Here is a 24,909-nt window from a genome sequence, read left to right as displayed (position 1 = left end):
TAGTCCTTGCCTAAACGACCACCACCGAGCTTCTTGTTGTGGCCCCGCCCTCTGAGCCTGTCCCATCGGAGGAAGAAAGCTCCGAGCATGAGGAAGAGGAGTCAGCCAGGCCTCCCTCTCCAGGCCCCTCCCCTCTGGCATTGTCTCAAGTGCCGGTCGAGGGAGAGGAGACAGCTGATTCGAGTCAAAGTGATAATGAAACATCATTCCTGGACGCACGCCTCCGAAGGCGTGATAAACGTTTGCAGCAGCTTAGGAGGCGTGCTAGGGATTAGCACTGAGTCACTGGACCACACCCCAGAGACTATATAATAGAGGGTAGTGGTCAAAGGATCCTTGTGACGAACAAAGCAAAACCTTGGAGTCACTAAAGCCTCGTCCGGAACTGCTGGGAGGAATATTATTTCTGTTTGGACTTTCTTGAACGTTCGTATCTTATCTGTCTGTTTGTGAAAATAAAGACCCTTGGCAGACGGTGTGTCTATCGCTGCCAAGTCGGAGATAAGACCTGGGTGCGTTCCAAAGTGTTTCCTTAACCCTCGACTGGCTGTGTGGGTGTGTGTGTGGGTACGGGGACAGATCACTTCTACTCTCCATGGCTCAGAGCGAAAATCCAGTCCCAAGTCCCTTTTCCCAGTCCCAGATGGTCGCTAAATGAACGGTTGTAAGTTGAGGACTCCATGCACACTCCCGGTAATAAAACAGGTGATGGCAGCAAACAGACACGCGCGTGGGGCGCAAACCAGACACACACACAGATACGACATTTTCTTTCCCCACACAGAGACGCACTCTCAGTGGAAATGACCGATGACAACACCGCCCTGCGCGCCCTGACTCAGTTTCCCCTGCCGAAAAACCTCCTCGCCCAGGTCATCCAGATCGCCACCTCCTCCTCCACCATCAAGGTGAGTTGCCACCCAAAAGGGGTGTGTCTGCACTTGTGTCAATGTCTGCATAGGTGCGCAGATTTCAGCCAAACTGGAGGATACAAACCAGGGTTGTCGTCTTCACAGGAGTACATGCAGTTCCGCACCATCGGCACCAAAACCAAGATTTGCAAACTGACGTTACGCTGGCCCTACCCGATGACCTTCGCCACCAAGGGACGTCGCAAAGTGGAAGCGGAGAACAAGGCCGCCGCCCTGGCGTGCCAGAAGCTCAAGGTTAGTAGCCCGCTGGCAGGATGCAGAAAATATTATAGAATATTACAGAATATTGCAGAATGTTACCGAATTACTAAATGTTACAGAATTACAGAATACTGTTGAACAGGGGTGTCAAACTTGATTTCATTGAGGGCTGCATCAGGATTGTGTTTGACCTTGGGGGGCCAGGGTGGGCGTGGCCAGCTCGATGTCACTCATGTCGGCACCTGTGGTGGCCCGAATGCTCTGCCAGCAAAAACGGGCTCCCAAGCTCCGTTTTCGGCTGCGACGGCCTCCTGCAACCCTCTGCCAGCGAAAACGGAGCTCGGGAGGGCCACCCGCAGCTCTCCTGTTTTCACTGGCAGAGGCACTGCATGCCAGTTCTTCGCTGTTTCCAGGGCGGCTCTGCGGGCCAGATCTAAGCACCCTGCGGGCCAGAACCGAACCCCAGGCCTTGAGTTTGACACCTTTGCTGTAGATTATTGCAGTTACAGAATATTGCAGAATTGCAGAATGTTATAGAATATAACAGAATTGCAGAACATTGCACAGTTGCAGAATTTTACAGGATATTATAGAATATTACAGAATTGCAGAATGTTGCAGAATTACAGAATATTAACGAACATTACCAAATATTGCAGAATTACAGAATATTGCAGAATTTTACCAAATTACCAAATGTTACAGAATTACAGAATATTATGGAATATTGCCATTACAGAATATTACAGATTACCTAATATTATAGAATGTTACAGAATTGCAGAATTACAGAATATTACCAAATTTAATAATACTACAGAATTATAGAATATTAGAGAATATTAACGAATTACCAAATATTACCGACTTATTTATTATTATTATTATTTATTCAATTTATATACCGCCCTTCTCCTAGTGGACTCAGGGCGGTGCACTTATACATTATGGAACGTTACAGAATTGCAGAATATTACAGAATATTGCCAAATTACAGAATATTACAAAACATTAATGAATATTAACAAATTGCAGAATTACAGAATTACAGAATTATCGAATTTTACCGAATATTACAAATTTACAGGATATTACAGAATAATACATAAAATTACAGAATTACCAAATGTTACCCTCTCCCCCTTGATTTCTGGGGACCCCCATATCCCAGCCCTCCAATTGCCTCACGTGCCCCTCCTTCCCTCCCTGCAGAGTCTCGGTTTAGTCGACAAGAATAACAACCCGCTGAGCCACGCCATGTACAACGTGACGTCCCTACGGGAGCTGGGCGAAAACCAGAGGAAGCCCTGCTACATCAAAGTCCCCGAGGCCACGCTGCGCAAGATCGAGAACTACTTGAACCATGTAAGTCAGGCTGAGAGCCAAGGGTCCAAGCCGATGGGAAGCAGATGATACAGGTAGTCGTTGATTTGCGACTGCATAGGCACCCAACATTTCTGCCAAGGGGTACCTTTGCAAAGTGAGTGGCATCCCATTTTACGACAGTTTGCCACCACGATTAAGGGAACCACTGCAGTTATGAAGTTAGTCGCACGGTTCTTAAGTGAATCCGGCTTCCCCATTGGCAGAAGAAGGTTGCCAAAAGGGATCACACAACCCTGGGGCATTGAAACCGTCATAAATATGAGTCAGTGGCCCAGCGCCTGAATTTGGATCACTTGACCATGGGGATGCCGCAGCGGTTATAAGTGTGAAAACTGGTCGTAAGTCCCTTTTTTTCAGTGCTGTTGTAACTTTGAACAGTCACTAAATGAACGGTTGTAAGTCCAGGACCACTTAGGGTAGTCCTTTGGTTATGGCCATAATGGCGCTCAGAATTTCTGTTGCTAAGTGAGACAGTTGTTAACTGAGCCTTGCCCCATTTGATGACCTTTCTTGCACAGTCATTAAGTGAATCCTGAAAAGGGAAATCCTTGCAGCTGTTAAGTGGGGATTATAGGTTGTACTCGATTTACAACCATTCATTTAATGACTGTCAAAGTTACGACACCGCAAAATAGAACATAACTTAAAATTTCTGAAAAGTGACCACAATTACCAGAGCCTGGTGGCTCAGCAGACTGATAGCATTGTGATTAACACCAGCTGTCTGCAATTACTGTAAGTTCGAATCTCACCAGGCTCAAGGTTGACTCAGCCTTCCATCCTTTCAAAGGTAGGTAAAATGAGGACTCGGATTGTGGGGGCAATAAGCTGACTTTGTATAAATATACAAAAGTATGAAGGCTATTGCTTAACGCATTGTAAGCCGCCCTGAGTCTCCGGAGAAGGGCGGCATATAAATCAAATTAAAAAAAAAATAAAAATTCTGTCCCTGAGTGAGATGATGGTTAACTGAGCCTTGCCCCATTTGATGACCATTCCTGCCATAGTCATTAAGCGAATCCTTGCAATTGTTCAGTGATTCTGGCTTCCCCATTGTCTGCGCTTGTCCACAGGTCACAAAAGTTGATCACATGACCCCAGGACGATGCAACCGTCATATATACAAGTTCGCTGTCCAGCGTCTGAATTTTGCTGATGCGACCCTGGGGATGCGGCAACAGTTGTAAATGTGACAAAAGGTCCTCAGTCACCTTTTTCCGCGCCATTGTAACTAGGAATGGTCCCTAAATGAACTGTTGTATGTCTAGGACTAGGTAGATGATAGAGAGAGATAGAGTGATATGGATGGAGAGAGATGAGAGAGAGAAAGAGAGAGAGAGAGATGGAAAGAGAGAGACAGATATATAGATATGGATGGATAGAAAGATGATAGAGAGAAAGAAATAGAAAGGGAAAGATAGACGGATAGATTTAGATCGATAGATGAGAGAGATGGATGGATGGATGGATAGAGAAAGATGATAGAAAGACAAAGAGATAGAAAAAGAAAGATATAGGAAGATAGAAAGGCAGACAGACAGACAGACAGACATGGATGGATTAGATAGATGATATAGATACATGGATGATTTTGTGTGTGTGTGTGTGTGTGTGTGTGTGTGTGTGTGTACACATATGAGTCACCTGACTGGGGATGTAATGACGGTCATAAGTGTGAAAAACAGTCTTAAGTCGCGTTTTGTAACTACGAACAGTCGCTAAATGAACAGTCGTAATTCGAGGACCACCTGTATTGCAGACGGCCCCTTCCTCTTCCAGGCCGAAAGCTCTCCAGCGCGTGACAATATTGCAAAAGGATCATAAAACCCCCTCTTTCTTTTTCCTCAGTACCCCATCGACTCCCGGGACTCTCAGCTGCCCCAGCTGACAGACGTGATGAACCTGAGCAAGGAGAGTGGCGGCGCCCTGAGTGACGCCATCACGGGCAAAACCTACATCCCGCTGTCCGAATCGGAAGAGGTCCGTCTCAGCCAGAACCTCCTGGCACTCTGGAAACGGCGGGGAAACCTGTGGCAGGACAGCCACCCGCTGCCCGTGGACTCCCACAAGGAAGCCATCCTGTCAGCCATCGAGCAGCACCCAGTGGTGGTGATCGCCGGCGATACAGGCTGCGGGAAAACCACCCGTATCCCCCAGTTGCTGCTGGAACACTTCATCCTGGAAGGCCGCGGCACCCAGTGCAACGTGGTGGTCACTCAGCCCCGTCGGATCAGCGCCATTTCTGTGGCCCAGCACGTGGCCCAAGAGTTGGGCCCCAGCCTGCGGCGGAACGTTGGATACCAGGTGCGGCTGGAGAGCAAGCTGCCGTCCCGTGGGGGCGCCTTGCTCTTCTGCACTGTGGGCATCCTGCTGCGGAAACTGCAGGGCAACCCCTGGCTGGAAGGGGTCAGCCACGTGATCGTGGACGAGGTCCACGAGCGGGACGTCAACACCGACTTCCTGCTCATCCTCCTGAAGGGGATTCAGAAGCAGAACCGGCAGCTGCGCCTGGTGCTCATGAGCGCCACAGGGGACAACCAACATTTCTCGCAGTACTTCGGGGACTGTCCTGTGATCAAAGTGCCGGGCTTCATGTATCCGGTCAAAGAATACTACCTGGAGGACATTATGTCCATGATCGGCCAACATCGTCACTACGAGATCAAGGTGGGCACTGGAGCGATCGAAGGGGGGAGGCGCGGTGGGGACCGATGTGGGTGGGTGGAAGGATGGATATGTGGAGGGATGGGTGGTTAAATAGGGATCAAGAGATAGAAATAAAAACAGACAGGGAGATAGAGATGGATGGACTGACGTGTTGCAGGAAAAGAAACGGGACCAGGCCAAGCTCTTCAATGCAGGAAAGAGTTTATTGTGCACGGTTCAAACAGCCCAAAGGCAAACAAAAGCTTGAACCCCGAGGGGTCCTTTGTGACAAGTATTTATACAATCCAACTACATATGCATATCAGGGAGCATTACATTTAACACGTAGAAACTAACTTCCATCAGTTTGCAAGGATCAAAGAGGAGAGGAAATAATAATAAACACCCACTAACACATTCATGTTCTCTGGTCAGTGTCTCAAGACAAAACGTAAGAAGATAAGGGACAGGAAGACGCCTCAAGGGTAATAAAGGAAGCAACATTTGTTATCTGGGGATATACATGACATTTGGGGTGCAATAAACAGTGAATAACAGGATGCATTTGTTTTGGGTCAATTTACCCTTTTACAGATAAGTACCTTCGTCAAATACCTTCGTCAATCCAGCAACCTTTTATCGGCACAGAAGAGGAAAGTCAGCCCTGGCTAAAGTTTTGGGCCTTTAATATTTGAAGTTTGGAAAATATCAGAATTTGGTCTGCCTCAGACAGAGAGGTAGATAATGAATAAGTAGATAGGAATAGAGAGAGAGAAATAAAAGAGATTGATGGTTAGATGGATGGATGGGTAGATAATGGATAAATAGGGATAGAGAGAGAAATAAAGGATGGATGGGTAGATAGATAATGGATAAATAGATAGGGATAGAGAGAGAGAAATAAAGATGGACATAGATATGGACGGATGGGTAAATAATGGATAAATAGGGGTAGAGACATAGAAATAAACACGGAGATAGAGATGGATGGGTAGATAGGGATAGAGAGATACCAATAAAGACAAAGATACATAGATAAAGACAAAGACAATAAAGACAAAGATACATAGATAAAGATACATAGTCTATCTGGATCCGCTCCAGTCCGGCTTCAGACCTGGGTACAGCACGGAAACGGCATTGGTCGCGTTGGTGGATGATCTCTGGAGGGCCCGGGATAGGGGTTCTTCCTCTATCCTGGTCCTATTAGACCTCTCAGCGGCTTTTGATACCATCGACCATGGTATCATGTTGCGCCGGCTGGAGGGACTGGGAGTGGGGGGCACCGTTTTGCGGTGGTTCTCCTCCTATCTCTCCGACCGGTCGCAATCCGTGTTGACAGGGGGGCAGCGGTCGACCCCAAGGCGCCTTGTTTGTGGGGTGCCGCAAGGGTCGGTCCTCTCGCCCCTCCTGTTCAACATTTATGTGAAGCCGCTGGGTGAGATCATCCGTGGTTTTGGGGTGGAGTTCCATCAGTACGCTGATGATACTCAGCTGTACATTTCCACCCCAGACCATCCCAATGATGCCTTGGAAGTGATGTCCCAGTGCCTGGAGGCCGTGCGGGTCTGGATGGGGAGAAACAGGCTTCGACTCAACCCTTCCAAGACCGAGTGGCTGTGGCTGCCGGCGTCCCGGTATAGCCAGCTGACGCCATCGCTGGTTATTGGGGGCGAATCATTGGCCCCCACGGAGAGGGCCCGCAACTTGGGTGTCCTCCTGGATGCGCGGCTGTCTTTAGAAGGGCATATGACAGCCGTGGCCAGGGGGGCTTTTTGTCAGGTTCGCCTGATACGCCAGTTGCGCCCCTTTCTGGACCGGGACTCCCTACGCACGGTCACTCAAGCACTCGTCACTTCTCGTCTGGACTATTGTAACGCTCTCTACATGGGGCTCCCCTTGGGGTACACCCGGAGGCTCCAACTGGTGCAGAATGCGGCTGCGCGGGGGATTATGGGAGCGACGGGGCGCTCCCATGTGACTCCTCTCCTGCGCGAGCTGCATTGGCTTCCGGTGGACTTCCGGGTGCGCTTCAAGGTGTTGGTGATCACCTTTAAAGCGCTCCATGGCTTAGGGCCAGGGTACTTACGGGACCGCCTTCTGCCACCAATAGCCTCCCACCGGCCGGTTCGCTCCCACAGAGAGGGCCTCCTCAGGGTGCCGTCGGCCAGACAATGCCGGCTGACGACCCCCAGGAGGAGAGCCTTCTCTGTGGTGGCACCTACCCTATGGAACAATCTACCCCCAGAGATACGAGTGATCTCCGACCTTCGGATTTTTCGTCGGGCCCTAAAAACTCATTTTTTCCAGTTAGCCGGTCTGTCTTGATTTTAGGGTTAGTTTTTAAAATTTTAATATTGATTTTAATTGACAAATTTTAAATTATGGGCCAAATTATAAATTATTTTAACTTTATTTTTAAACTGTGATGTTTTGTATAGATGTTTTTATCTTGGCTGTTCACCGCCCTGAGTCCGAAAGGAGAAGGGCGGTATAGAAATTTGAATAAATGAATAAATAAATAAATAAATAAATAAGAACATATGTATAGTTGTAGATTCATATATACAACTACATATGTCTTGCTTAGTGACAGAAATGTTGGACTCCATTTTGGTAGTAAGTCGAGGACTACCCGCCCCATCTCTCTTTTTCACCCACCCCCACCCCCCACCCCCAGCAATCGGACGACGAATGCATCGTGGACCTTGAGCTGATCACCAATCTCGTCCTTCAGATCGATGCCCATGGTGAACCAGGTGGGTGACCCCCGTTGCTCAACCATGGTGGGGTTGCCGGAGAAGTGAGTCCAAGCTGGGTTTGCCGGGGGGGGGGGAATTTACAGGGGTTGCTTTGTTTTGAGTTGGGGAGATCCAATGACAGTTCGTTTAGCCGACAACATGCCGGCATGTTGACTGAGGTTATCGTACTCTGCTCTCCATTTTCGGACTATACGGCGATCCAACTTGTTCTCTTTGCAGAAAGCCCTGAGAGTCCTCCACAGTTCCTTTCTTGAATTCAACAAAATCGCTCTTTCTTTTGGCACTCATATTGTCTGTGGGTCAAAATAAAAATTCACTTTAAATCAATACGTAAATCCATTAACCCATTAACCCAAAGGCCTGGGGTGGTGCTTGGGATTTGCAATTGTGAGTTTTGCCTTAGTTTAAATCTTTCTAGCCAGTTAAGTGAACCAGCTGGTAACCCCCCCATTGGTAAGTTCCCGTTGACTTTCCTTGTCAGGAGGTCACAAAAGGTATGGACCAGTTGCCAAGCTTCTCATGTTGACCATGTGACACCCTGTCAATGTATGGCTTGGGATCTGCTGTTTAGCAAAGACATTGCAGGCTCTGGCAGATCATCTGTTTGAGGGAGGCCGTTAAGGTTCCGAAAGCAGAGGCAGTTCTGTTTAGCAAAGGCATGCCGGCTCTGGAAGATCAGCTGTTTCGCTGAGGCCATGGTGGCACTAGGTGGGAGGGGCAGCTCGCCTGCCCCATTCCCAGCAGGGTAAAAAATGGGGGGGGGGGGAAGTGGACTTCCGGTTGGAGCCGTTGTCGCTGATAGACGGTCCTTTTAAGACCGCCAGCCCCGTTGCTCGTAAAGAGCCATCTCTGCAGTTGAGAGGTGGCTTGGAAAACTCCACGATCCGGAGGAATCGGGAGAAGAGCCGGCGCGACAAGGTAGAGCCCCCTTTGAAGTCCCCAGATTGTTTTTTTAGCGTCTGGGGAGGAAGCGGGGTGAGGCTCCCTATACAGCGCGCTGAGGCTCCAGGCTCCGAGGACGACTCTGCAATTGCAGAGCCAGGCGACGCGACCAACGAAACAAGAGAAAGCCAAGAAAATTGTTAAAAATAAGCAGGGTGGAATCTGGACTTCAAAATTAAACCGCAAGTACTTTTTTTAGCCCTGTGAATGAGTTTAGTAATTGAGAAGAAGTGAAAGTTCTTTTAAAATGGCGCCCGGCTTTAGCAATAAGGAATGCTGAAAGCGAAAGTGGAATTGTTTGAGCTTATTTGTGCTACAAAGTAACAAAAAGTAACAGCGCTGGCCTGAAGAAAGAGGAAAAGTTCTTTTAAAAGTGATTTGACTTGTTCCCTCTCCCTTGGGACTTGACTAAAGCTGGGGAAATTCCTGAAAGGTTTTTGTGGTGGAAAGGGAGAGAGGATATCTTTTTTAGAAAGAGTCAGGCTGCGTGGAAAAATGGCTTCAAAACAAAGTCAGCTAAAGCTGATGGGGGGGGGCTCCCCCACTCATAAACCAAAAGAGCAGCCTTTGAGCTCACAGACACAGACCCAAACACAAGAATCTGGATTTAATGATTTGAAGGAATTTATTGCTGGGGCTTTAGATCAGAAATTTGAAAAATCACAGCAGGAATTTAAAGAGATGGTTCAAGAAAAATATGACAAGATGAAAAGGGAAATACTGACAGCTGTGACTGGTTTGTCAGAAGTAGTGCTCCAAGTTGATAAGAAAGTGGAACATCTTAGCTCAGAAGTGGAATCTAAAATGAAGGAAGCTGATCAAAAAATTTCTAATGTTGATAATAAAACACAAAGGCTTGAAAATGAAGTTACAATGATGCAATTCAGATTTATGGAGTTTGCTGTGAGACTCAGAGGTATAAAAGAGAACAATAGAGAAGACCTGAGAAGGGTTTGTGCTGATGCTCTGGCTGTTATGTTAAAGGTTGACCCTGAGGAGATTTTTTACAAAATTGATAAGGTCTATAGAGTGAATTCTTGGGTGGCAAGGCAAAGGCAATTGCCTAGAGATGTGGTGATCTACTTCACAGATAGAAGAATAAGAAATGATATTTTGCAAAAATCTTTTGTTTCTACTATTCAAGTGGATGGAAGAGAGATTGGGATCTACAAAGAATTGCCACCTAAGATGTTGAGAGATAGAAAAGATTTTGGATTTTTGGTGACTGAATTAAAGAAACAACAAATCCCATTCAGTTGGGACACTCCAGTTGGTATAATATTGAGGTATCAAGGAGAGAGATATCGATTAAATACTCTTCAAAAAGCAGAAGAATTTTATTTCAGTGTTTTTAAACCTGGTGCAGCATCTCCACGTACTTCCTCGGTGTTAGCCATAGTGGAGGGTGAGAAGGATATGCAATTTGAACAAGAGCTTGAAGAGCAGAGGAAACAGACGGAGAGGGAGGCACTAGAGACTCAAGGAGCGGCAGGGGGCCTACCCTTGTTGGATCCTCCTTTAGAGTTTTCAGTTGAACCACCTAAAAATACAAGAGAAGTGGCAGTGGATCTTGATTTGATGTTGCATAGTGCTAAAGATCAGCGTATTACTCGAGCAGCTTATAAACAATTTTTAGAGAAACAACAACATCAGAGTTCAAAGTTATCACAAGACAAACAGGGAGTCAATGGTAAAGCACAAAAATCCGAAGCTATGGGAGGAGCTAAGCCGAAGACTATCAGTGTGGAACAGAAACTTCAGCAAATGCTCTTATCGCTTCAAGAGCCCGCAAATGACAATTAAGTTTTTATCTTGGAATGTGAACGGATTGAATTCACCACAGAAAAGGAGGAAGATATTTCATTATTTGAGACAATTTAATAATGATGTTATTTGCTTACAGGAAACTCATATTAGAATACAAGATCAAAAATATTTGATAAACTCTAGATTAGGAACACAGTTTATAGCTTCAAATTCGGAAAAAAAGAATGGTGTAGTGATTTATACAAATAAAAGATTGCTAACAAAAATTATAGAAGCAGATGATTGTGGAAGATATATAGCAATAGAACTTCTTACAGATAATGGCCCAATCTTGGTGATTGGAATTTATGCTCCTAATCAGCAACAAGAAAATTTTTATAAATTACTGCATTCTAAAATACTACAATGGGACTATAGATCTATCCTACTTATGGGAGATTGGAATGGAGTAATAGATCCTAAAATAGATAAGAAGAGCTTGGCAAAATCATGTGTTAAACTACCACAGTTTTTTTTTTATTTGAAAGAAGACTTGGAACTGAAAGATATATGGAGAGTGCATAACCCAAAAGAATTGGACTTTACTTTTTTTTCAGATAGACACAGATCCTTCTCTAGGATTGATTTTATTTTACTCACAGTTGACTTGCTTTTAAAAACAAAGAAAACAAAGATATTTCCGAGGACTTTATCTGACCACAGCCCAGTATGGATAGAAATAGAAATGGGAAAGAAAGAGAGAAGATCTTGGAGAGTAAATGAAAATTTATTTAGATATGAAAAAAATGTAAATGAACTTAAAAAACAAATGAAGGAATTTTTTGAAATGAACTTGAATAAGGGTACCCCTATTGAAACTGTTTGGGATGCGAGCAAGGCCTATATGCGGGGGGTACTGATTTATATGAACTCTAAACATAAATCAAATCGACAAAGAAAAAGCTTAGAATTGGAAGGGGAGATAAAGAAAAAAGAGCAGTTGCTTATAAAAAATCCAACAGATGAAAAATTACAAGGAGTTATAAAACTTTTGAAAGATCAATTCCATATGCTCACAGCGGAACAAGCAGCAACTAATTTACAATTTGCGAAACACAATACATTTTGTAATGCCAATAAGCCGGGCAGGTGGTTGGCTTACACATTGAGGAAACAGCAGAGTACTCGGACTATTGGGAGTATTGAGTATAAAGGGAAGGAAGTATTTCAACAAAGACTAATTAAAGAAGCCTTTCTAGATTATTATACCAAACTATATGCTAAAGATGATATACAGAATGAACTTATAAATAAATACCTAGGAAAGAATGAGTTTACCAATAACAGCTGAGGAGATTATTGTTGCTATTAAACAACTGAAAACAGCTAAAGCTCCAGGAACGGATGGTTTAACTGCGGTGTACTATAAAACTTTACAAGCAGAAATGATTGAACATCTTAAAGACTTATTTTGTAGCATACAACAAGGGGGGAAAATACCCCCTTCATGGAAAGCAGCTTTTGTTTCTTTGATACCGAAAGAGGAGGCAGGCTCTACAAAACCGGAAAATTTTAGACCAATATCTCTCCTGAATACGGATTATAAAATCTTTGCGAAAGTATTAGCCAACAGATTAATGCCAGTTATTCAAGAGGTGATTCATCATGATCAAGCAGGATTTATAGAAGGCAGATACATGAAGGATAATGTGAGGCAAATTATAGACTTATTGGAATATCTTGAGAAGAATAAACATCTCTGCAGTGCTGGCGTTTTTGGATGCGGAGAAGGCCTTTGATCGAGTGAATTGGAACTTTCTATTAAAGACTTTAAAAAAGATGGACTTTGGGGATCAGTTTCTACAGGCGGTTTCAGCAATTTATCAAGAACAAACAGCACAAATTATTATTAATGGAAGCTTAACTACAAACTTTAGTATAGAAAAAGGCACAAGACAAGGTTGTCCGTTATCCCCGTTGTTGTTTATTCTAACCTTAGAAGTCTTGTTGAATACAATACGGGACTCGAGCACTTTGAAGGGAATAGTGATAAGGCAAGAAGATTACAGAACAAGGGCATTCGCAGATGATCTGGTTGTTACCCTAATGCAGCCGATGGAATCAATAATTCAGATGAAAGACATTATAGAAGAATATGGTATGGTATCAGGATTTAGACTGAACCAGAAAAAAACCAAGATGATAGTTAAAAATATGACAGTTGATCAAAAGAAGGAACTGGAAAGGAAGGCAGGCTTTGAAATAGTATCAAAGGTGAGATATCTAGGAGTTCAAGTTGCAGATTCAAATATAAAACTGTTTCAAAATAACTATGAGGTGTTGTGGCGAAAGGTACAAAAGGATATGGAAACCTGGAAAAAACTGCAGCTGTCTTTACTTGGAAGAATAGCAGCAGTTAAAATGAATGTTCTACCAAGATTTTTATTTTTGTTCCAAATGATTCCGGTGCTTAAAAGTGATAAATATTTGACTGAATGGCAAAAAGGAGTGAATAAGTTTGTTTGGAATGAGAAAAAGCCAAGAGTTAAACTGAAAATTATGCAAGATGTTCGTGAAAGGGGTGGTCTTAAACTTCCAAACCTGAGATTATATTATGAAGCTGCAGCATTTACACAAGCAAGTGATTGGTTTGGAAGGATAAAGACTGGAATATTGAATATAGAAAGCCACGATCTTGAATTTGGTTGGCATGCATATTTATTTTATGAAAACAAGGTGGACAAAGTATTTAATAGCCATATACTTAGAAGCTCCTTGATGAGAGTATGGAAGAAGCACTGATTCAAATGGGATTACAAAATACCGTTGTGGTTGGATCTTGGTCACATTATACGGAATATAAATATAAAGTCACTCGGGGGGGGGGGTTATATAAAGAAGTACTTTTTAATGATGGGGGCAGATTGCAACTAAAGACATTGAACACATTGTTGGAAGAAGGGATTAATTTAACTTGGTTACAGTATAATCAACTTCAATTGAGATGGAGAGAAGATCAAAAAACCGGTTTAATGTTGCATGAAGAAGAATTGGTTAGACAGATAAAAGAGAAAGGCCCAATGCATATTAAGAGGATTTATAATGTTTTGTTAGAAAGAGATTCAGAAAATGAATTGGTTAAAGATTGTATGATAAAATGGGCGCAAAATTTTGGAGAACCAGTTATGATGGAAACATGGGAAAAAATATGGGTTCAGAATGTTAAGTTTACACAGTCGCAGAATTTAAGGGAAAATTTTTATAAAATGTTTTATAGGTGGCATTTAGATCCTAAGAAATTGTCATGTATGTATCCTAATGTTCAACCGAAATGTTGGAGATGTGATTGTTTAGATGCTACATATTATCATATATGGTGGACATGCAAGAAAGCCAAGGCTTTTTGGATAAAAATTTGGTGGGTTATGCAAAATGTTTTAAAGAAAAAAATTCAATTTTCTCCTCATTTGTTTTTACTGGGTATAGTTAAGGGTTTTTCAGTGGGTGAAACAAAATTGATATTGTATATGGTGACGGCAGCCAGGTTACTGATTGGTCAATATTGGAAAAGGATTGATATGCCTACAATTCAAGAATGGACTTTGAAGATGGCCAGTTTTGCAGAAATGGCGAAGATATCAGCATACTTAAAAGACCGGACTCAAGAGACTTATGCATGGGAGTGGAAGAATTGGATAGATTATGTGCAGAATAAATACCAAACCAGGAAGTACCAGATAGCTTTTAGCTAAATGTTGTGTAGAAATGTATAGTTTATAGTGGGCAAAATAGTTTATTGTTATGTAGAAATTTATAGTGCACAGGGAGGAGAATAGAGGGGTGGTAAAGTATGATATAATACAATGTGGATGGATTTCACCTTGGGGAAGTCATGGGGAGGGAGAGTTTGGGGGGGTTAGGGAGGGATGGGGGGGGGAAATGGGGGAAAAATTGATGTTTGTAAAACTTTTTCAATAAAAAAAATGGGGGGGAAGTATAAGACCTCCCCGAAAATAAGTCCTGGTGCCTTTTTTGGCGGCTCAAAAAAATATAAGACCCAGTTTTATTTTTATAAATAAAAATAAATAAAAATATAAATAAAAATTTATATTGTGATACATTTTTAAATGTTCAGTTAATTTGAGTTTCATGTTTAATGAATAAAAGAAATAATAACATTAGTAATAATAGTAAAAGTAATAGTAATATAAGAAGAAGAAGAATCCCAAAAGAACTGAAACACCACTTGAACACCATTGACATTGACAAATTTGCCATCAGTCCAGGGGTGAAATCCAGCAGGTTCTGACAGGTTCTGGAGAACCGGTAGCAGAAATTTTGAGTAGCTTGGAGAACTGGCAAATACCACCTCTGGCTGTCCCCAGAGTGGGGTGGGAATGGAGATTTTGAAGTATCCTTAACCCTGCCACGCCCACCAAGCCATGCCCACCAAGCCACACCCACAGAGCCGGTAGTAAAAAAATTTGGATTTTACCACTGCATCAGTCAATTTCCGAAGGCACCTTTAGTGGGAACAGCTTCCATCCTGCGATGATATCTGTAACACTGTCAAACATCCAGATTTGCCTATCCCAGGTCCTTGGTAAGGACTCAGTAGGTAAACAAAAATGCCAAACCCAGTCTGAACATCTGGCTGACTGTGCGGCTAATAATAATAATAATAATAATAATAATAATATAATAATAATAATAATAATAATAATAAATTAAAGATTAACCAATAATAATAGCAGCAATAAAGGAGAATATTTGTAGCTCAGGGTTGAGATGAAGAATTCTCAGTGCTCTCTGAGATGGGTTATTTTCTGGCAGACACTTCACGACCCGACTAGGTAACATCATCAGGGCCGGAAGACTCTGGGATTTCTGTACAGGAGGAGGAGGAGAAGGAAAAGGAGGAAGATGAGAAGGAGGAAGGGCTGTGGGGTCCTTGAGGCTCTCTGAGCTTGGTGGCTTTCTTGCAGACGTTTCATGACCCAACTAGGTAATATCAGAGCTAGAAGGGAGTGGGGAAGAAGGAGGAAGATGAGTGAGGGGGAGAGGGAGAAAGAGAGGAGGAGGAGGACTGTGGGGTCCCTGGGGCTCTCTGAGCTTGGTTGCTTTCTTGCAGACGTTTCATGACCCAACTAGATAACATCATCAGTGGTAGAAGGGGGTGTTGTGGAGAGGAGGAGGAAGAGCAGGAGGATTGTGCAGTCCTTGGGGCTCTCTGAGCTTAGAAACGTTTCATGACCAACTAGGTAACATCATCAAGGCTAGAAGAGGGTGGGGATTGTGTAGAATAGGTGGAGGAGGAGGACAATGACTGTGAGGTCCTTGGTCCTCTCTGAGCTTGGTGATTCTCTTGCACACCTTCCTCTCATTGCACGTAGTTCCACTGGTTACCGTATTTTTCGGACTATAAGACATTCTGGACTATAAGACGCACATTAGCTTTAGAGGAGGAAAACAAGAAAAAAAATATCTGCCTCCGTGGCATGTTTGCCGCCAATCACCATGAACGGGTGGCGACGATAGGTGGCAGCAGTGATCCCAGCCACCTAGAACAGCGCCACACCAACCCCCCTCTCCCCCCTCGCCTGCAATATTTGCTCTATAAAACGCACAGACATTTCCACCCACTTTTGGGGGGGAGGGTTAGGGTTAGGGTTTTGGGCCTAGCAGGCCTCCCTGCAGCCTCCTGGGACCAAAAATGGGCCGTGGGGGTGGGCACCGGGCTCCTCCCATCCCCCGCGCATGCGTGTGCGTCTCCTGCATGCGCCCCACCCCCCATGCATGCGTGGCAGAGACCTGAAAATCAGCTGACCGGTGGGAGGCGTGCACGCATGTGCGGTGGAGCTTAGCTGGGGTGATGGCTCGCGTGCCCACAGAGAGGGCTCTGCATGCCACCTGTGGCATGCATGCCATATGTTTGCCATCACGATTCTAGGTTGCTTCTCTCCTTGGTGAGTTTCTATCCATTGCTGCTTCTCCTGCCTTCAGGTTCTTTGGAGAATTGGTGGACCCCCTCTTTCTTTGGGGCAGCCCCTCAAATATGGGAAGACCGCTATCCTGTCACCCCCAATCCTTCTTTTCATGAAACTGGACGTACCCTGTCCTCTCTTCGCAGGTGGCATCCTCTGCTTCCTTCCAGGCTGGCAGGAGATTAAAGGGGTCCAGCAACGTCTTTTGGAAATCCTGGGGTCCCACAACAGCTGCTACCTTATTTTACCAGGTGAAGAAGAGGCTAGTCCTGCCCTCCGTTGCTCCCCGGGGTGGGCCCAGAGCCAAGGCCGGTGGGAACGTTTCGGCTGTATCCGGAGTGTCCTATTACTATGAAAGATACAGTTCAACAATAATCCAAGATGGATGGTTGTATTCATCATCTTCCTCCTCCCCCAACCTCTTTTTAGTTCATTCCAATATCCCAATGATGGACCAGCAGAGCATCTTCCCCCAGCCTCCCCCCGGTGTGCGAAAAATCGTCCTGGCGACCAACATTGCTGAGACCTCCATCACCATCAACGACATTGTGCACGTGGTGGACAGCGGGACCCACAAGGAGGAGCGCTACGATCTGAAGACCAAGGTTGGCTCCATCAACTGGATGGGGGGGAGGGCTTTTTCGCATGGCTTCCTGGCCCTTTCGAAGAGAGGGGTGGACTATTCTTCCCCCTTCTCTATGTTTATATCAATGGGTGCTGACCCCCCCCGGTCATCCTTGTGGTGTTCTCCGGGGTCAGGAGATGCTTTCTGACCTTCAGTCTTGCTTCCTTCTAGTTGTGGTGGAGTGTCCAGCTAGGGTTAGGGTTAGGGTTATGCATTAGGGCTAGGGTTAGTCTTAAGGTTAGGGTTAAGGTTAGGGCTATGTTAGGGTTACGCTTAGTGTTAGGGTTAGGTTTGGGTTAGGGTTAGGGTTTGGTTTAACGTTAGGGTTAGGGCTAGGTTCGGATTAGGGTTATGCATTAGGACTAGGGCTAGGTTTATTGCTAGGGTTAGGTTTAAGGTTAGGGTTGGGGTTAGGTTTTAGGTTTGGGTTAGGTCTGGATTATGGTTAGGTTTAAGTTAGGGTTAGAATTATGCATTAGGGTTAGGATTAGGGTTTCTTCTTAAAAAAACCCAATGTTAGACCACCCACAGCTTCTTGTGGCGAGCAGTTCCACTGGTTAATTGTCCTCACCGTCAGGAAATTTCTCCTTCATTCCTGCTAGTTTTTCCCTCTGTGATTAGTTTCCCTCCATCTTCCCCACTTCATAGGTTTCGTGTTTGGAGACCGTCTGGGTGTCGAAATCAAACGTCATCCAGCGACGAGGACGGGCTGGGCGCTGCCAGTCTGGGTTCGCCTACCACCTCTTCCCTCGCAGCCGCCTGGACCGCATGCCCACCTACCAAGTGCCCGAAATTCTGCGCACACCTTTGGAGAACCTGGTGGTACAAACCAAGATCCACCAGCCGGAGAAGACGGTTAGACTCCGGCCAATCCTTGTCTTTTTGTGTCCCAGTTTTCGATGTTTGTCGCAAACAAGCTGAGATCTTTGAACATGGCAAGGGCACAGGAGGGGGTTCCTAGAGGGGGTTTTCTGATGTTTTAGACTCACTTAAGGACAAAGGTACCCTACTAGTGTCCAACCCCCTGCCCAAGCAGGAGACCCTTACAGAATCACACAGTTCAAAGGGACCTTGGAGGTCTTCTAGTCCAAGCCCCTGCTCAAGCAGGAGACCCTTAGAGAATTACAGAATAACGTAGTTAGAAAGGACTTTGGAGGTCATCAGCCCCTGCTCAAGCAGGAGACCCTTACAGAATTACTGAAACACACAGTTGGAGGGGAACTCAGAGGTTAGGGTTAGAGTTGGAAGTGACCTTGTAGGTCTTCTAGTCCAACCTCATGCTCAAGCAGGAGACCCTTACCCAATCATGGAATAACATCCAGTTGTGGGCTCTCCCATCACTGGAGGTTTTTAAGAAGAGCCTGGACCGCCATTTGTCTGGAATGCTCCTGCTTGAGCAGCTGGTCAGACTAGAACAGGGGTCTCCAACCTTTTGGACCTCAGGGACCACCAAACTCATAATTTTAAATCCCATGGACCACTGGGGTTGAGGCTCAGCCACCTTTCGGGCCTACCTGTCTGCTTCTGTGAGGCCTTCAGGTGGGAGGCCTGAGAGAAAGTGCCTGGTCCAGGCACACAGCCTAGAAACCTCTTTTGTGTTCCTTCTCTCAAGAAGCTTGGTCAATCTGAGTGAAGGAAAACGAAGACAGGCAGACTGACGGTGGCTTGCTGCAGTGGTGAAATGTAAAATTTGCTACTACTGGTTCTGTGGGTGTGGCTTGTGGGGGGGGTTAATGTGACAGTGGGCGTGGCCAACCTTTTTTTTTTTAACTTTTAAAAACATTTTTTCTACAACCTCTTTGGCCGAAGAGGTTGTAGAAAAAATGCTTTTAAAAGCCTCTGACGATCCCAGCTGAGCCGCGCAATCATCAGAGGCTTTTTTTTTTTTACTTTTAAAAGCATTTTTTCGGCTGAAGAGGTTGTAGAAAAAATGCTTTTAAAAATAAAATAAAAAAGCCTCTGATGATCGAGTGGCTCAGCTGGGGATGGGGGGGTCAGGGATTTTTGCTACTGGTTCTCTGAACCACCCGCTGCCATCGCTACCAGATCGGGTGATCCTGTCCGAACCGGGAGCATTTCACCCCTGGCTTTCTGATGGTGGTGGGAAAATCGGTCCCATATTCCAGAGCTTTGGTCAGGGCCAGTCCTGTGACTACCATGGTGGGGCTGGAAATTTCCACCATAGGGTGTGGCATGTGCAATGTGCAACTTTGCAGGTGGTGCAACATGCAAAAAGGAGCACAGCCCTTGCTGGCCGGAACAAGATAATAGTGCTGTTATGGAAGCGGGGGGCGGCCCAAGCGGGCAGAAGTGGTGGTGGCGATGGCTGGAAGGTGCAGGAGTGAAGTGCTACTTGCATTTGCATGGCATCAGCATTCTGCCTTCGCCATGGTATATTTGTGCCAGCTGGTGGCACCAAGGCAGCCCTTGTCTCCTGCCACTTGGGGCTCAGAGTGGTAAACCGCATCCAGGAAGCACTACAGCTTTTTTCCATTTTATCATTTCTTCCCTACATTACAGTACACTGTTCATAACTGTCCTATTTTAAATTTAATCAGCATCAACCTAGAATCTTAACCGGTGCACTATTATTTTTTGTACAACATATGGTAATCAAGGCAATGCAGCAAAGAAAACAAAGCTAACAAATCTCAGTTCCCCCGCTTCATGCTAAATTTCTTTTAAGAATTTCTGGTCATTCCCATTTTAAATGTATAGGCATATTCATGCCTGAGATTTATCCACCAATCCAATACAAAGAGAAGTCTTTAAAGCCCGGTGTTTCTAAATCTTTGTTTTTAAATCGCACAGGCAAAAAAAAAGCAGGTTGGAAGCAAATGGAGGACTTGGGAAAGTAATGGTTGGGGGGAAAAAAATCAATGATAAAAACGGAAATGTCTGGAAAGGGATGGCCGATGTAAATAATAATAATTTTAAAAAATCACAATCAAAGGGGATTTGGGCAGCGAACGCTGGAAAAGCCAGCTTTGGAAAGCGCCAGCTGGGTACAAAAAGAGGAAGGGGTCTTTTTTTTTTCCCCAGAAAGAGCCACAGGGAGAGAATGGGAAAGAGCCAGTCGGCTTTGTGTGGAAAAGTTGGGCAAAGATACCTCAAAAATATCTCCAGGAGGAGGAGGAGGTGGTTTCCTCCTCCTCCTCCTAGAACCGCTGCTCTTCTTCCTTTTCTTCCTGGCCATAGCCACCCAACCTATGAAGATCCAGTATTTCTACCTCATCTAAAAGGCTGGTTGGGGGCAGAAGGATGGAAGGGGTGGCGAGGGCTTTGTGGGGTCCCCCTGATGGGGGATGGCTTGAAGTAGACGAAGGGCTCGGCTTGGCATACGAGAGCCGGCGCTGGGCTCGACCTGCTGGCTGGAGGGGAGCTGCTGCAGGGGACTGATGAGGGGGTGCTTGGGGCTCAGAGCCTTGTGGCTCAGAGTGGTAAACCGTGTCCAGGAAGCAGTACAGCAGAGAGAAGCAGCCAGAGTCAACCCTGGCTTTGCTGTCTATTGCAGACGCTAGATTGGCCCCCTGCAAACTCTCGTCTCTCAAGGAGTGCTCACTGAAGTGGCACGGGAAACTTTGGCTGGGCTCCTCGAGAGACGAGAGTTTGCAGGGGGCCAATCTAGTGTCTGCAATGGACAGCAAAGCCAGGGTTGACTCCGGCTGCTTCTCTCTGCTAACAGGCGGCCTAGCTAACTGCCTGAAGGACCCCATCCCAGTGGTGAAATCTAAAATTTGTTACTACCGGTTCTGTGGGCGTGGCTTGGTGGGGGGGGTAAAGTGACTGGGTGGGCGTGGCCAATTTTTTTTTTTACTTTTAAAACCATTTTTTACATGTAAAACCATGTAAAAAATGCTTTCCAAAGGCTCTGACGATCCCAGCTGAGTTGCCTGATCGGCAGAGGGTTTTTAAAAAATCCTCTGCCGATCAGGCAACTCAGCTGGGATCATCAGAGCTTGGATCATCAGAGGCATTTAAAAGAAAAAAAGCCTCTGATGATCGCGAGGCTCAGCTGGGCATGGGGGGCGGGGGCAGGGATTTTTGCTACTGGTTCTCCGAACTGCCCGCTGCCATCACTATCTACTCGCCCGAGCCGGTCCGAACCAGGAGCATTTCACCCCTGCCCCATCCTGTCTCTGGGAGTCAAAGCGCTGAAGCATGAGCAGTGCAGGAAACCTTGGCTGGGCTCCTCAAGAGAAATGCAACGATTTCTCTGCGGACCACCAAAATTTTCTCACGAACCACCATTGGTCCGCGGACCACCAGTTGGTGGCCACTGGACTAGAAGACCTCCAAGGTCCCTTCCATCTCTGTTCTCAATTCAATTGAATTGTTTTCGCTTTTCCCGTGCAGGCCGTCGAGTTCCTCTCCAAAGCCCTGGACAGCCCTGACATCAAAGCCGTAGACGAAGCCGTCATCCTCCTGCAGGAAATCGGTGAGTTTCCGGGGGGGGGAAAGGACCAGCTTCAGAGATTCTTGTTTAACCTCTCGGTCTGCTGACGCCGAAATCCCTTCCCAGGAGTGCTGGATCCCCAAGAGGCACTGACCACACTGGGCAAGCGCCTGGCTCAGATCTCCACCGATCCCCGGCTGGCCAAGGCCATTGTGCTGGCTTCCATCTACCGTTGCATCCAGCCCCTCCTGCTCATTGTCTCCTGCCTGACCCGGGACCCTTTCAGTAGCAGCCTGCAGAACCGAACGGAGGTGGACAAGGTGAGGGAGCCCAGACGGGTTGCCGGGGGGGGCTTTCTGCTAGAGTGAGGAGTGGGACTAGATGACCTCTGAGGTCCCTTCCAACTCTGTGATTCAGTAAGGGTCTCTGCTTGAGCAGGGGGTTGGACTGGATGAGCTCAGAGGTCCCTTCCCACTCTGTTCTTCTATGATTCTGTAAGGGTCTCCTGCTTGAGCAGGGGGTTGGACTAAATTTTCTAGAAGACAAAATCACTTGACTTCGTTCCCAGTTAGATGCCAACGTGGTTGCTGGTCTGGTGGAAGCCCCTGAGGCAGGTTCTTGCCCTGTTATCTGGGAACGGTTTGATCCTGTTGCTCCCGAGGAACTGGACAGGATCCTAGGGAGTATGCGCACAAGCACCAGTGTGTTAGACCCATGTCCCTCCTGGCTTGTGAAAGCTTCCCAGGAGGTGACAAGCGGGTGGACTCTGGCGGTGATTAATGCTTCCCTACAGGAGGGGGTAGTGCCCCAGCACTTTAAGGAGGCTGTGGTCCGCCCTCTTCTTAAGAAGCCATCGCTGGACTCCACCCTGTTGGATAATTTTCGACCTGTCTCCAATCTTCCCTTTTTGGGGAAGGTGGTTGAGAAGGTGGTTGCGCAGCAGCTCCAGAGGTTTCTGGATGAATCGGATTATCTAGACCCCTACCAATCAGGATTCAGGCCTGGATTTGGGACAGAAATGGCATTGGTCACACTTTTGGATGTTCTCTGGCAGGAGCAGGATGGGGGTAGTGCATCCATCCTTGCTCTATTTGACCTCTCGGCAGCTTTCAATAACATTGACCATGGTATTCTCCTGGAGTGGCTTCGGGGGATGGGAGTGGGAGGCCTTGTGCTATCCTGGTTCACTTCCTTCCTCTTCAGCCGCTCTCAGTCAGTGTTGATAGGAGGGGAGAGATCCAGCCCTTGCCCACTGCTATGTGGGGCGCCACAGGGCTCGGTACTCTCTCCATTCCTGTTCAACATTTATATGAAGCTGCTGGGTAAGATCATCCGTCACCATGGACTACGGTATCACCAATATGCTGATGATACTCAGCTGTATGTCTCAGCCTGTGGTGAGTTAAGTGATGCCGTGTCCTCCCTCTCGCAGTGCCTGGAGGCTGTTAGGGGGTGGATGGGGAGCAACGGGTTGAAACTAAACCCTGGCAAGACCAAGTGGCTCTGGGTTTGGGGTTCGTTGGCTCAGGGAGAATTGCCATCTTTGGTCTTGGATGGTGTGGCATTACACCAAACAGACCCTGTGCGTAATCTGGGGGTTCTCCTGGACTCACGACTCCTGCTCAAAGAGCAGGTGGCAGTTGTGGCCAGGAGGGCCTTTGCGCAACTGCGGGTTGTGTGCCAGTTACGCCCTTTCCTGGACCAAGAATCCCTACTCACAGTCACTCATGCCCTAGTCACTTCCCTTCTTGACTATTGCAACGCGCTCTACATGGGGCTGCCCTTGAAGAGCATCCAGAAGCTCCACTTGGTGCAAAATGCAGTGGCCCACATGGTTTTGTGCAGACCCTGATTTGCACATGTATCAACTCTCCTGCAGGAGCTGCATCGGCTGCCGATTTGCTTCCAGGTGCAATTCAAGGTGCTGGTTGTCACCTTTAAAGCCCTTCATGGCTTGGGAACAGGTTGTCTGAGGGACCATCTCTTGCCGGTCACATCTATCCATTAGAGCGGGGAGGCAGGGAATGCTGTGGGTCCCATCCCCGAGGGAGATATACCTGGTGGGACCCAAAAGAAGGGCCTTCTCCATGGTGGCTCCCTCTCTCTGGAACATCATTCCCCCAGAGATTAGAACGGCCCCCACCCTAATTCTCTTCCAGAAGGCGCTGAAGACCTGGTTCTGCCAGCGGGCCTGGGGAACCCAGAGCGGGATGGAGCCCATTAAATGACTCGTATGATCTGCTGTCGCCAGGGCGGGGGGTGATTTTATTATGATTTTATTATGATTTTATTATATTAATTTGATTCTTTTTATTAGTTTTATTGTTTTAAATGTGGTTTTATATTCTGTAAGCCGCCTTGAGTCTCCATGGGCAAATAGGTGGCAATATAAATTTAATAAATAAATAAACAAACTCTTAAGATTCTGTAAGGGTCTCCTGCTTGAGCAGGGGGTTGGACTAGATGACCTCCAAGGTCCCTTCCAACTCTGATTCTATCAGGGTCTCCTATTCAAGCAGGGGTTGGACTAGAGGACCTCCAAGGTCCCTTCCCACTTTGTGATTGTCATTCTTTGCAACGGTTGCTCCTTAGGCCAAGGCTGTGCTGAGTCGAGAGAGCGGCAGCGATCACCTAGCCTTTGTGCGGGCTGTGGCAGGCTGGGAGGACATCCTTCGGCGCCGAGACAGCCGCGCTCGTGACGACTACCTGCAGGATTACTCGCTCTATGCCCCCAGTTTGCGCTTCATCAACGGTGAATGGCTCACTCTTTCGAGCGACGCAACTGCTCTCTGTCATTCTCTTTTCCCATTTTAGCGCTGGCAATAGCCCTTAGATCATGGGTGTCAAACACAAGGCCCACGGGCCGGATCCAGCCCACAGTGTGGTTGGATCCAGCCCGCAGGGCAGTCCTAGAAAATGTAAGGGGCCGGCCCGTGCGGCTTTGGCCTGGTTTGCCCAATGCAAAGAGGAAACATGCCAGCAGTTTGGGGAGTGGTGTCAAGCTGGCCACAACCACCCAGTCAGCCATGCCCACCTGGCCCCCCGACATCAACCACAGCCCTGATGCGGCCCTCAATGAAATTGATTTTGACACCCCTGCCTTAGATTTATATACCTCAGAGTCCTTTACAGCCCTTTCTAAGAGGTTTAGAGAGTCAGCATGTCGAAACCCCCGCCCCCAACAATCTGGGTCCTCATTTTACGACCTCGGAAGGACAGAAGGCTTGAGTCCACCTTGAGCCAGTCAGGATCGAACTCCTGACAGTGAGCAGAGTGGAGCTGTAATACT

At 46.5% G+C, this 24,909-nt stretch overlaps 1 protein-coding gene across 1 annotated transcript in view; it reads left to right on the top strand.

Moving 5' to 3' along the window:
• DHX30 (DExH-box helicase 30) overlaps positions 1-24,909 on the top strand; it is a 56,866-nt gene that overhangs the window by 21,012 nt on the left and 10,945 nt on the right. Inside the window, exons 5-15 of the mRNA XM_070944401.1 lie at positions 785-908; positions 1,017-1,166; positions 2,346-2,498; positions 4,368-5,186; positions 7,846-7,924; positions 16,746-16,850; positions 17,029-17,204; positions 17,873-18,079; positions 21,581-21,662; positions 21,747-21,940; positions 24,213-24,372. Coding sequence (XP_070800502.1) covers positions 785-908; positions 1,017-1,166; positions 2,346-2,498; positions 4,368-5,186; positions 7,846-7,924; positions 16,746-16,850; positions 17,029-17,204; positions 17,873-18,079; positions 21,581-21,662; positions 21,747-21,940; positions 24,213-24,372 — 2,249 coding nt within the window. The remainder of the gene's footprint in view (positions 1-784; positions 909-1,016; positions 1,167-2,345; positions 2,499-4,367; positions 5,187-7,845; positions 7,925-16,745; positions 16,851-17,028; positions 17,205-17,872; positions 18,080-21,580; positions 21,663-21,746; positions 21,941-24,212; positions 24,373-24,909) is intronic.

This window comes from Pituophis catenifer, unplaced genomic scaffold (genome assembly GCF_029215685.1).
Source record: "Pituophis catenifer annectens isolate HBS135680 unplaced genomic scaffold, rPitCat1.0.hap2 SCAF_5, whole genome shotgun sequence".
Classification (NCBI taxonomy): Eukaryota; Metazoa; Chordata; class Lepidosauria; order Squamata; family Colubridae; genus Pituophis; species Pituophis catenifer.
The sequence above is the reverse complement of the archived record's forward strand: the minus strand, read 5'-3'. Positions and strand labels throughout refer to the sequence as shown.